The 13350-nt window shown below is 40.5% G+C and overlaps 1 protein-coding gene across 1 annotated transcript in view; it reads left to right on the top strand.

The window, feature by feature from the left end:
• The window catches only part of AGPAT5 (1-acylglycerol-3-phosphate O-acyltransferase 5), a 64874-nt gene extending 51906 nt beyond the window's left edge, over window positions 1-12968 (top strand). Inside the window, exons 7-8 of the mRNA XM_086608335.1 lie at window positions 10757-10880; window positions 12575-12968. Of these exons, the coding sequence (XP_086464461.1) occupies window positions 10757-10880; window positions 12575-12800 (350 nt within the window). The 3' untranslated portion in view covers window positions 12801-12968. The remainder of the gene's footprint in view (window positions 1-10756; window positions 10881-12574) is intronic.
• Window positions 12969-13350: the final 382 nt, after the last annotated feature.

The raw sequence follows: 13350 nt of genomic DNA, 5'->3' as shown, positions 1-13350 counted from the left end.
GTGATATTCTGTCATACACTTTCCTTTAAAGGAAAACCCTGGTTTTATTTTGTGTAAAGTATTAAAATACAACTTTTTTAATAACATGATTTCACCACGTACCACAAAGCAAGTAAACTATCATTCAGTTTTAAACTGAGTGCGTTTTCATTTATCCTCCATAGGACTAGATCTGTCATTTTAGAACCTCTGTAATTTCTTCTTAAAAGTAGTTAGAGTAACATGAAAGCCTACCTGTTCGTTTGTGGATGACTTATTTGAAATGGCATTTTGAACACAGGTTTGCACATGTGCGTCAATATTCTGCAGATAAGGACATTCTGGGTAAACGCAAAGTATTTTCATACTGTAACAATTAAACATTGATCAATTAAACAATTAAACTTCTGATCAACAATAACATTTCACTGAAGAGCAGCATCAGTTTATGGGAATGTATGCAGACCTTGCATAGGACTCCAAAAATCAGCGAAAACAAAGGGCGGTCTGAGCATGAGTTGCACCTCTGTTTCTTTACCTATGTCAAAACAAGAACATAAAAATTTCTGTATTTGGACTTCCTATAGCCCAGTTTCTTGTCTCCACCAACAATCAAATTTGGTTGCCTAAGGAGGAGTGTAAGAATAAGGCAAGCGTAAATGATTCTTCTCATTCCCAAATCACAAACAGCTGTGGGCGCTGTGTTTGTGTGTTAACAGCACCCCTCGACGGGGGTGATCACACCCCCTCCAGCATCCCTTCAAGCCCAGAGTGGGTTTTTCTCTGATTGTAAACTAGGACCTTGCGTATCTCAGTTATTCTTAAGCGGCCCCTACTGAAGGTACGTATTTTGCAGCTTCCCTGTGGGAATTTGTGATCAGAAAGCACATGGTCATCAGAAAACCCCTGTTTCACAAAGAGGATTTTGAAAGTATTTACACTGGAGATTCATAAAATTAATCTGGGCCTCATGCACATGTGAGAGGAAGCCTTCAGCTCCCCAGGCAGCATTTATGTACAACAGCTTGAGGAACTCCTGATCTTTATGGAAAAGTGTATCTAAACCCTGAGGATAAGAAAAACAACTTCAATTTCTTCACAGTCAGGTTTGGCCAGAAATATGTTGCTGCTTTGAGAGCCTGTGTTTATTTTTGCTTTTCTTGTGCATCAGACTCCTTTTCTTCCACTCTGTTTGTGGTACTGTTCTCTGTTTATGAAAACAGACTGGCTGAAGGAAAGGCAAAAACATCAATACTGGCATAGTTCCTAGCAGATACTGTTTATTTGCTGGAGAGCGCATTGTTTTGAACAGGTCCAATCCGTGTACCTTTTCTTGCTTTTTTTTTTAAATTGCATAGTTCAACTTCTTTTTTTCCACTTCTGAAACTTCAAAAATGTTCCAAGGAAGACATAGACATGTCCTAAATTTGCTCCTTTTCAGTTACCAGCAGTGGGATACCCTTGAGGTGTAATCCACAGACCTAACCTGATCCAGGTTCTGTTGCTGGCAGCCTATTGATCAAAACTGGTACGCTTTTATAGGAAACCTCCCATTAACTTGGCCAACATACAATATTCACAAATTGTTATAGAGCAGTACAAAGGCCAGAATGCATATGTTAGAATAACAGATTAAAGCCACTCGATTGTTTCAGTGAACTGTAATGTGCAGGTGCTGTGGGGCTTCATCAAATAGCATCTTGTTTCAGCAAGACTGCTTACAATGACACTCTGCTGCTCTCCAGTGCTAATACCAGTATAGAAAACTATACGTACCATTTTATAATAATAATTTTAAAAGATTCTTTCGATATGGACATCTCCAGGAAGATACAGAAATGTGATTATTTACCCTTGAATTCACAGGATTTGTTGAGTTGTAGTTCTCACCTGCCATCTTCAGGATTTATTATTTTTTTTTGAAGCTGTCATATCCTTCCCTTTGCTTCCCTTCTTCAAACTGAAAATTCAGCCTATTTAATCCCTCCTTGTTTGTAATGCAGGTGCTTTTTGTTCCTTAAATGCTTTAGTGGCCTTTTCTGTGGCGTTCTCTGAGTCCACTACATCCTCCTTCAGATACAGAGACCAGAACTGCACACAGTATTTAAAATGTGGATTCACAGTATTTTTATGTATCTGCAAAGTGACTCACTTTGCCCTCTTCTTAATGTCCTTGCTGATGCTGCTTGGTATTTGGGGGGATTTGGGGCTGCTGCTGCAGAATTGAGAGGATGGTTTCAGAGAAGAGACAGCGACTCATCATAACCACCAATTCCAAGTTAAGCATCATGTAGTCAGGGTTTCTGTTATTTTTCCCCATATTTGTTTGCACTGAAGCTCAGCTGCCACATTTTCACACTGTGTGCTCAGCTTTGAGATCCTTTTGGAGTTCAGCCAGTGTGTGACTACTCAAAAGAGTTTAGGATCTTCTGAAAAAGAGGTGAAAAACTAGAGGGTTTACTGTTTGCTCCTTTCTTCAGCTCATCGGTCATGACACAGAATAAAACCAGTCCTAGTGTCGATTTCTGGAGGATCCCAATCGCTGGGTCTTTTCCATCCTGAAAAGTGACCATTAAGTCCTTCCATTTGCTTCCTCTCCTTTAAGCAGCTTTCCATCTATAAAACATCATTTTATCTAATCCCATGGCAGCTTAATTTCTTTAATAGCCTTCAGTGTGGAAGCCTGTCAGAGGCTTTATGAAAATTCAAATATATCATGTCCAGTGAATCCCCTTTATCCGTCTGGTCCTTGACACTGTTGTAGAAATCCAGCAAATTGGTGAGACAGGATTTCCCTTTACAGAATTCACGCCAACTCTTTTCCAACAGACTGTGATTATCTCTGTGCTTAGTGATCTTATTATAGACCCTGCTATCTTACCCAGGGATGTAAGACTCTCTGGTTTGTATTTCCCAGCATCATCTCTAAAGCCGTTGTTTGTAGAAGGGAAACTCCCCATTTTTCCAGCACAATGGCTGTTTGTGATGATAGGTTACACGTCTTTGTTTTTAAATTCCACATTTGAGAGCTTTTGGATGAATGCTGTCTGGTTTTGGTGACTTCCTGACATCTAACTTGTTTATTTAGTCTAATACTTTCTGTCTGTTTACTTATTGATCTAGTTCCTTCTAGCGATCTGGTACAAAGAATGCAAAGGGTGTAGGAATCAAACATTTTCAGCAAGAAAGAATAATGCAAACAAATATTTGAGCTTCTCTTGCATGGGCTTATACTTTACCATGAGTGCTGCTCTTCACACCTTTGTCATCCAGCAGTCCCACCAGTGTCTTAGCTGGTTTACTGCTTTTGATGTATTCAAGAAAGTTAAAATTGTTAGAGCATCCTTTGCATTTTTCAAGTTCCTTTTTAGTCCTCTTAATTTTATGTTTACGTTTAGCATGAGTGGTTTTGTGGCTTTTCCTTATTTGGACAAGCTTTCCATTCCTCAAAGAGGAGAAGGTAGGAATATGGTGGTAGCCTCCTTCATTTTCCCATGGAGCCACACAGGTGAGTTTCAGATGCGCTCAGACTTTTTCTTCGCAGTGTTACACATCTTTTACACGGATTTCTAACACAAGTGTTTCTGTGGTTTGGTATTTAGAGGTTTTTTTAACAGATTCTAGGTTGCCTCCTTTGGGGCTGTTTCTTTCAGGGTGTTTTGACACTTTACCATTTTTTTCCCCCCCATTACATAGTTCCTTTAATGGTGTGTTTGTGTGCCTAATGGTGTGTTTGTGTGCCTAAAATTTCCTTCTCTACAATGCTGAAATTAATTGTACTGTGGTTGCAGAGCACTTCTCACTAACACTGTACACCACTCAAGACCACATCAGGAATGACATCTTTTCTTGCAGGTTTTGCAACTAGTTGCTCCAGGAAACAATCTTTATTTTTCCTCTCTTTCTTCACTCCCCAGCCTCCTCTCTACACCCCATCCTGATGGAAGCATCAATGCAGTTCAATAAAAGTAGCTGAAATCTCACACTCCTGCTACCAGTCCTGAACTTGCAGCATTCGGTCTGGCTTCACAGTTTCTGGCCACTATTATCAAACTTATCAGGAAGTAATTTAATATATCTATCTGTTATAGATTTTATTAGTGTCTGGGATTTCCATCCACAAGGATTTCATTGTGCTTCTGTCTCCTTATTATATAAAGCTATTCTACTTTATATAATCCTTCATGCACTCTTCCATTCCCTCACCTGTACATCTTATTCTAGCACTCCTATAAATCTGGTAGCCTGGTAAGGTTGCACACTCCTTCAAGGTCACCAGGATACCTGCCTTACAGGGGTAATCTCTTGGTGCCAATAATTCTGGTCTCCTGTCTTCATGTTTAGGCTTCTCATATTGGTACAGAGGCACTTCTGAGTTTTGCCCTCATGTTGTATTTTAGCCACGTCCACCTCATGTTATGTCAGTCTGAAGAGGTCGCTGTTCCTGACCTTTCACTTTCCCCAACTGCTAGTGGAAATGCTGTCTAAGACCTTTTCAGTTTTCATTGCCAGCACCTTAATAATGATTCAGATGCGTCCCATTTCTCTTGTCCCAAAAGGTCCCCCAGCTCCTAACGTGCTTATTCCTTATGCTGTGTCCTCATGGATGCACTGAGGCTCTGATCTCCACGTGCATCTCAGGCCTTGCCCAGGGGATTGGCAGTATTTCTGAATGCGCTATTCCTCACGTCTTAGGTTTGTCTCCTGGCTGCAAGCTTGAATTCAGCCTGCAGAACATCCCCTCATGCATCCCTACATCAGCAGTACCAGCAGGTACCAGTGCTGCCCGCTCCTCCGCTGCTCCCCAGGTTAACCCGTCTAAACAACCTTCGCTCAGCCTGGATGTTTGCTTTCCCGTCTGGTGCCATTTTGCTGTACCACTGCTTTATTTTGTTAGAGCAAGCCATGAAATAGTTTCCTGTCAGCTCAACTTGAGGTGATGGAAAGCGTGAAGCTGAGAAACAACGCAGCATTTACATTCATGTTTGTTTTGCCAATTGATTGTTAATTTGGTGTACAAAATAAATGAAAGCAGGGAGATAGGATTTCTTTCGTTGAGGAGATAATTTACGAACTGCTTTGGTAGCTGAACACTTAAGTCCAAGCTAATGAAAGTTTTAAAAGTAAAGAAATCATCTACATCTCAAATTGGAATGTCTTTGCTATTGAGGTTTTGCCTGTAAAACTATATACACCACAACATGCAGTGTTCTGTTACTGAAGAGATATGTTCTCACACGTTTGGAATACTAGTTGCTTAGAATAAATGTTATTCAGATTTCAGTTTCCTATGATATAACTTTCAATTTATCACAAACATGGAAATCTGCCAAAACAGGAGAGATTGGGGGCTCTTTAAGTGGACACACCTATGTCAGGCTTCAGTTTGTCCTTTCTTAATTTTGAAGGACTTTGGCAATAATTACGTTGCAGTAAAAGAGCCAATGTAGGAGGCTGAAATCTGAGCTACTTTATTGCTGTGGTATTTAAAGTTCATATAAAAATAGACTTCATTAGTAATTGCAAACTGGAGTATCTGTTTAAGTGTAACACTACTGTCGGAATTTCTTAAGGGGCAAGGCAAATAATTTGGAGTGGTGGAATGAACTTCTGTGGTAGTGTTAAGGGGAAGGTGGTCTGAAGCCATTTGTATGTCCCTTCTCAGTTACAGGTGTGTTTGTACTTTGGAGCTTGCTCTTCTTCCCTCATTTTCTCTAGGAATGCTGATAATTCGAAACAGAATTAATTGGCATTTGAAGGTGAGGAGCTGAAAACTGGTAGAATTTTGTGGAAGCTCCAGTGAGCAAAGCACCCTCCCAAAACATTCATTCGCAATTAAAAACTGGGTAGATCTGATTCCTTTCCAGGAGGCTGTTGCACCCCACTCATAAATCCTAATTCTGCATTGAATCCTTCAGTCCTGTGTTGGTGATTCCTATCCCACAGGAAGAGGGCCACAGTGTCACAGTTTAAGAACAAAAATGCTCAATCCACCTTATTATTTTCAGTTCCTTCCATCTGCTATGGTTGGTCACTAGAAGCATTAAAAACATTCTGCACTTGTATCTGTTATTTAGCCAGATAGAAAGCTTTATTAGGAAATTATCTCCCATATGAAAGTCAGTCCACTTGGCTCCCACACAAGTTGTTTGTGTTCATTTAACCCAAATCATACTTGGTTCTTGATTGACCAACACTGTCCCCAATATAATGTTTGATTGTAATGTTTGATTTGCACTTATATTTTGTCTTTTGAAGGAAAGTTCAAGCTTGCTTGTTCCTGCCGTTAATTATAACAAATTCTGGCAAGTTTAAGGATCTGAAAAGCCTGTCAGATGTTGGCCTTAAGGGCTCGTGTCCCCGAAGTTGGATGTAATTTGCACATAATAAATTGCTTCAATAAGATTTTGTTTCTTAGCTTAATTACATAAGTCTTTTGGGAGTTAAGCTAATGTGAAATTAAGGGTCATGGGACCACCACAAACCTTTAGAGGTTGTGGTGATAAAATCCAGCTGTTTCTTCTCAAAACCAACCTCTCAATATATTGTTCTTATCCACTGGTGCTCTTACGTGATCACAGTGACATTGTGCATCTTAAAAAAAAAAAAAAAAAAATTGATTAGTTGCATTAAACCCTAACATGAATTGGATAATTAAAGACTAGTCAGATTCCCTGCCTAGCTTGATTGCATGCATTACAGTGTCATCCGCAACTGTCCTGGATGCCTAGGTTTTGGATAAAACAGCCTTCAATTGATGGGTGGGAATCATGGTCCTCTCTAGGGCAGGACCTGCAGTTGCAGATGACACAGCCTTCGGCGAGGCTGTGCTACGTCTCAAACTGCAAGGGAGGGTAAGGCTGTGGTGAAGAGCACTGGGATTTACCAAGGTGGGAAGTTAAGACCAAGTTTTAGGATCTTCACATGCGGGGAATCAATTTAGACTGGTTGTAGAAGACCAGTGTAGGAAGTAGTAAGAATCAACTTGCATTGAAACTTAGGCATAAGGTAGAAAACCAGCAGCAATGCTTAGATATTTGTGGAGGGCTTTTTGCTTTCTAAGCAGATTTATAGAGTTGCTACATTTCAGCTTTGGTGGGAGAAGATGTTTCTTTTGAAATACTTATGTCTTATTCCTGTTTTGTTAAACAGAACTTATGATTGATAACAAACTCAGGTGCTGTCTTTAAATGACAAAATATCAATATTTTTTAAGCAGCATAACATTAGTTTTAAAAATACCATATAGCTATTAACAATGTTGTCTCATCTAACTTAGAATTGTATTTGGTTTATAATTTTCCTTAATAATTTATAACTGGGATTATAAATAACATCAGAAAAGAGTTGTTTGTTCCTATACAGAACAACCTATGTGCCATGAAGCCAAAGAAATATACACTATATGATGCACAGAATGTTTCAAATACCTTTTAAAGCTAGATCTTCAGCCCTAGCTGGATATGCATAGCAGAGGTGCTTTTTATAAGAGTCTAGTACAAAAAAGACTGTATCATCTGGCTTCCAGGCATTTGTTTTCTAGATACAGTTTTGCGTATTTTTAGAGTGTTCCACTTAATAAGTAATGCCACTCAAAAAGAGGATTTGTACATCAGTGAACATTATAAGCATTTAAGACATGGATAATACGTCTGTGATTTTAAAATACTAATAGTGTGCTTTTAGGTGCTCATGTAGTGAATGACCTTCATTTAGTGGCCTGGATAGTACCCTCAGAGAAACAGATCTGGAAAATACTTCCTTACCATTAAAAGCAAGAGGAAGAACCTGCTTTCAGATACATGAGCACTGATTTCTTTATGGTTAGTAAAAATTTTGCACATAAACCTGAAGACAATATCTATACCTACCGTCATTCTGGACCTCCAGGTACTTAACTTGCCTGCCATCTAATAGCTGTAGCTAGGAGATGGTTTTATGCAAAACTTTTTAGCAACAGTTGTGTTTGCTACCCTATAGCTAACAGGTGGACTTATTTCTGGTTAGAGCCCTGTATGGGGTTTCCATGGCAATGTTTTGGTAGTGGTGTGCGCTACAGGGGTGGCTTCTGTGAGAAACTGCTGGAAGCTTCCCCCATGTCTGACAGAGCCAATGCCAGCTGGCTCCAAGATGGATCCGCCACTGGACAAGGCCAAGCCTAAGCCCATCAACAACGGTGGTAGAGCCTCTGGGACAACAGATTTAAGAAGGGGAAGAAGTTCTTGCACAACAGCAACTGCAGCTGAAGAGAGGAGTGAGAACGCATGATAGAAACAACTCTGCAAGACACCAAGGTCAGTGAAGAAGGAGGGGGAGGAGGTGCTCCAGGCCCTGGAGCAGAGATTCCCCTGCAGGCCCTGGTGAATACTATGGTGAGGTAGGCTGTCCCTTGCAGCCCGTGGAGGTTGACAGTGGAGCAGAGATCCACCTGTGGAGGACCCCATACCAGAGCAGGTGGATGCATCCAAAGGAGGCTGTGACCCCTGGGAGGCCCGCACTGGAGCAGGCTTCTGGCAGGAGCTGTGGACCCATGGAGAGAGAAGCCCACACTGTAGCAGGTTTGCTGGCAGGACTTGTGACCCTGTGGGCGAGACACATGTGAAGCAGTTCGTGAAGAACTGCAGCCTGTGGGAAGGACTCGCGTCGGAGAAGTTCAAGTTCATAGAGGACGGTCTGCCATGGGAGGGACCCCACACTGGAGCAGGCTCCTGGCAGGACTTGTGGAATCATGGAGAGAGAGGAGCCCACGCTGGAGCGGGTTTGCTGACAGGACTTGTGACATTGTGGGAGACCCACACTGAAGCAGTCTGTTCCTGAAGGACTGCACCCCACGGAAGGGACCCACACTGGAGCAGTTAATGAAAACTGTAGCCTATGGGAAGGACTCATGTTAGAGAAGTTCGTGGAGTACTGTCTCCCATGGGAGGGACCCCACACTGGAGAGCAGGGGAAGAGTGTGAGGAGTCGTCTCCCTGAGGAGGAAGGAGCAGCAGAGGCAATGTGTGATGAACTGTCTGCAACCCCCATTCCCTATCCCCCTGCACTGCTTGAGCGGGGAGAAAGTAGAGAATTTGGAAGTAAAGTTAAGCCCAGGAAGAAGGGAGGGGTGGGGGGACAGTGTTCTAAGATTTAATTTTTATTTCTCATTACTCTACTCTGATTTAACTGGTAATAAATTAAACTAATTTCCCCAAGTTGAGTCCGTGTTACCTCTGACGATAATTGATGAGTGATCTCTCCTTGTCCTTATCTCGACCCATGAGCTTTTCGTTATATTTTCTATCCCCTGCCCAGCTGAGGAGGGGAGTGATAGAGCAGCTTTGGTGGGCACCTGAGGTCATGCACCTCAGCCATGTCCAGCTGACGGTGCATGGGCCGTGTTGCTCCCTTTACACTACGGTGTCGTTCAGTGAAGGGATCTCTCTGCCTGAGGACTAGACAAAAGTGCACAGAGCAGCTTACAGATTTCTGCATCAAAATGCTGTAAGACATTGCTGATCTCTTTATCTCTTCTCCTTCTCTCCCCCTCTACATGTATGGAAACACATTTTCATCAACAGGCTTTTAAAATTCTTCAAGGCAATTTCTGGTTTATGATAAGGATTGCTTTTACAGCAAAGTCCTTAAAAATAAATAATCCTGTAAAGAACAGCAAAAAATAGGGGGATATCTGCTTTGACAGACAATAATAAAGATGTACATGCAGTGACAATTATTTTGCACAGTCATTCCTCAAGATACCCCTAACAGTTATGGGTCAAAGTCTTCTGTACATCTGCACTGCTGTCCAGAAAACATCTACAACCTAAAGGGACCACCCAGTCTGTGTTACATTTGTTGCCCCTCTTTATTGTAGGAAGGCACTTCTGCAAAATGTACTTTTCAAAATATGAAGATCGTCCAAATTCCCAAGGACTTACATCCTCACATCATGCATCTCTTTGTACATGGATGCTACACGTACTGCAATACCCCTTGCTACTGATAAAGGCAAATGATTACTAATACACAAATACTGCTGGGTTTTTCATCCGATGTGCAGTATTTTTAACATTTGTTAGCTGTAAGAAATCCCACAAGGCTATTTGAGTAATGGAGTTTTGTTTGTAATTGGCTTAAGGCTTGCTTGCTCAATTTTTCTAGGGACAAATTAAGGAATTGGGGAGGAGGATTGCAATAGGGCTGTCTCGAGCTTTGTAACCCTGTATGACAGAGGGAAAATGAAGAGACACAAAATGGAAAGCAGCGGTTTGTTCCGAGTCTTTTGCCCTATTATACTTTTTAACTATAGGTTATTACTTATCCTCGAAATTATTTGGGAAATCACTATAATTGTGATTTTGTCGATGAGGGGCAAAAAAAAATTAGATTTTAAAAAGGACAAGAGCATTACTAACTTTAATTGAAATTGCAGGCTGGATAATTTTCCAACATCAAAGTTATTGCATCCCACACTACAGAATGAGTAGATTGCTGCTGAGGTAGAAGTGTAACATTTTCAAGCACAGCATTTTGCACTTAGCAGGGTGCATTTTAGGACAGTTTTTCCATGCTGCACATGATAATGGGCAACCATTGCAAAAGCATGTAGGCGAGATGGCTTCAAAGTTCAGTGAAGTGCTCGGGATCCAAGTGTAAAGAGGGGGGGCTTTTGAAAACCAAAGTTAAGCTTCCAAGGCACGTACAGCTATGAGGTAAGATTTTCAGCATATTTTACATTAATAAATGCCCTACAGTGTTTCTGTAACTTGGTTCTGTTGATTTGCTCTCTTTTTAGAGTTCCTTTGCAAGGAATGCCCAAGAGTTCATATTTTCATTGATCGAATTGAATTGAAAGACATTCCAGAAGAGCAGATGTATATGAGACGGTGGCTTCATGAACGTTTTGAAATAAAGGATAAGTGAGTAGAAATATGCAGAACTTTCTGTTTCAAGAAACTTTATTCCTTCTTTTATATTAACAGATAGACCCATGATTTCAGTGTTACCAGCAGTGCAAGCCATAGGGTGCTCTGAAGAGAAGTGATGTTGGTACTCCTGCACATATTTTGTGTAATACTCTTGTGTTTAAAGCTTTGGGAGTTTGGGATTCCCGGGTTTTAGACCTTCCTTAGACTGAAGAGCTGTGAATCCGTGTTTCAGGCAAGACTCATACTCATCTGAATACTTCCCATTTGTCTTCTGGAAGCTGAGACGTGTGCAGCCAGGAATGTGAGATGCCCAAGGAAGGCAAGCAAGCAAAAGGAGTTTGATTCTAGCCTGGTAATTAGTGTTAGAGTTGGAAAGGGGCAGGTATTCATCTAATCTCTTCTGCCAAAGTTGTTTATGCATCTTCCGTCAGACAGCGACTGGGTAAAAACACAGGTAACCCTGAGATCCCTACCTTCACTGGGGAGGTAGGTGAAGTAGAAGTTTCATCTGTCCGTCTTTGAATCGTGGCAGAACTGAAGTGCCTGGCTCCCTCCAGCATCTCCAGATAAGGTCACTAGTGAGCATATGCAACAGACCCTGGGGGCCCTTGTGCCTAAATGTGGGATTTAAGTATTATGTGAGAGACGATGGTTTAATTTGCCACGTCTGAAGTCCAGCTTAAGGGAGGAGAATCTGTTTACTTTCTAAATCCTTAATGCATTGTGTGAGAGAGAAATTTCCCTGGTTCTTCAGGTATGTTCTGCTTTAAAATTGTTCTACCAGTCTCATACTCCAGGGAAGTAAAAAACAGATTAATTTGTCCTCTGATCTTTCAATTCATGTAAAAGTTAACATGACTATGTAAACATGGCACTATTGCTGAAGTGTCTTAGAAGTTTAGGATCACCAAGTAATTTTTCTTTCCTTCACTCTTGAGAGGAAGAAAGTCTGAATTTCATTTTATAGACAAGGAACTGATACATAACATAAAAGGCTGTCTACTGTCCTTTAAGTAGTCTCTGGTGAAGATCAGCAAAACTGAACCCTGATCATCTGTCTCCTTGTAGACTCCTGTTGACCGGAACATCTTTCCTGGGACCAAAGCAGCCTGTCAGGAGAATTTAGAGATACTTAAAACCACAGAATTTTCAAATCCATTTATTACTGTTTTTCAAAAATAGGAAGAAAAAGGTTACTACTAAACCACTGGTGTAGCATTTTAATCTTGCACATTTGGCTTCCAAAATATTTAGTGTCTTGTGAGCCCTCGTTATTTGTTATTTTATTTTAGGAAGATAGATTTTTCCTCCCTTTTGTGTTCACTGATTGTTTGCTGTTTTGTCCTACGATATTGCCCGGTACTCTGGGCTTATCTGCTAAATGCTGAATGAAAAGGATTCTTTTCAGCTTTTATATTTAGTGTTAAAATAGGTCCCTAAGGAAAATCTGCCTTTATTGCTTACAAGGGTTCAGGTTGAGTACTCTGACATGCAACGTTACTTTGAATGCATCATATTCTTAAGGCATACTGTTTGTTCAAACTTGTCACAGGTGAGCTGCTATGTGTTGTGAAATAATTTGTTAAATAATATGTGATCAGAAGCAGTTATTGGATGAAAGTAAGTTGCTTAAAATTCCTTGCACTAATGCGTAACTTTGACCATCTCCTTTTGTCTGCTTGTAGGTTACTAATAGAGTTTTATGATGCAAAGGATTCTAAAAGAAGAAATAAGTTCCCTGGAAAAAGTGTTCATTCCAAACTAAGCCTCAAGAAAACTTTGCCATCTTTGCTGTTTTTAGGTGGCCTAACTGCTAGTATGCTTCTGACAGAATCTGGAAGGAAACTTTATGTAAAAACATGGATATATGGGACTTTAATTGGCTGCCTGTGGGTTAGCATTAAACCATAAGCAGATGTTAGTCTCCAATCAGTGAAATGTGCAGTCTTCTCTTGCACATTGCACCAGACTTTTTCCTGACTTTATAGTAAAAAAGTGTAAAAAAAGCCTTATTGATCGAACATTGGAAACAATAGAATTTGTGACTTAAGCCTCTGTGTGGTTGGTCTGGGGAAAATAAATGTAGATTTTCAAATTTGCTATTGATTTTTGCTGGAATAATGACAGATAAGCCAAGTCATATGATAAATTGCTTTCCCCGTGAACTAACATCCATCTCTGAAGTATGAGTTATGCGTAAGGATGTCTTAAGTGGACCTGTGAATGTATTTACAGAGACTAATTTAGGGTATATATTTATTCTTCTGATACTTATGTTGAATTTTTGTTACTCTGGTGCATTGCAGCAGCTCAGTTGCATCTATCCCAGCTGTACCGCAAATAAAAGAAAAACTTATTTTCTTTTTGGTTTTTTTTTTAATTTTGCTTTTCAGTTTTAGATAAATACTGTGTTCTTTAAAAGGGACTATGTAAGCTGGCAAACCATGAGGTGTTACCTGAA

This window comes from Tauraco erythrolophus, chromosome 2 (assembly GCF_009769465.1).
Source record: "Tauraco erythrolophus isolate bTauEry1 chromosome 2, bTauEry1.pri, whole genome shotgun sequence".
Taxonomy (NCBI): domain Eukaryota; kingdom Metazoa; phylum Chordata; class Aves; order Musophagiformes; family Musophagidae; genus Tauraco; species Tauraco erythrolophus.
Note: the sequence above shows the minus strand (reverse complement) of the source record. Positions and strands in the feature narration are given on the sequence as shown.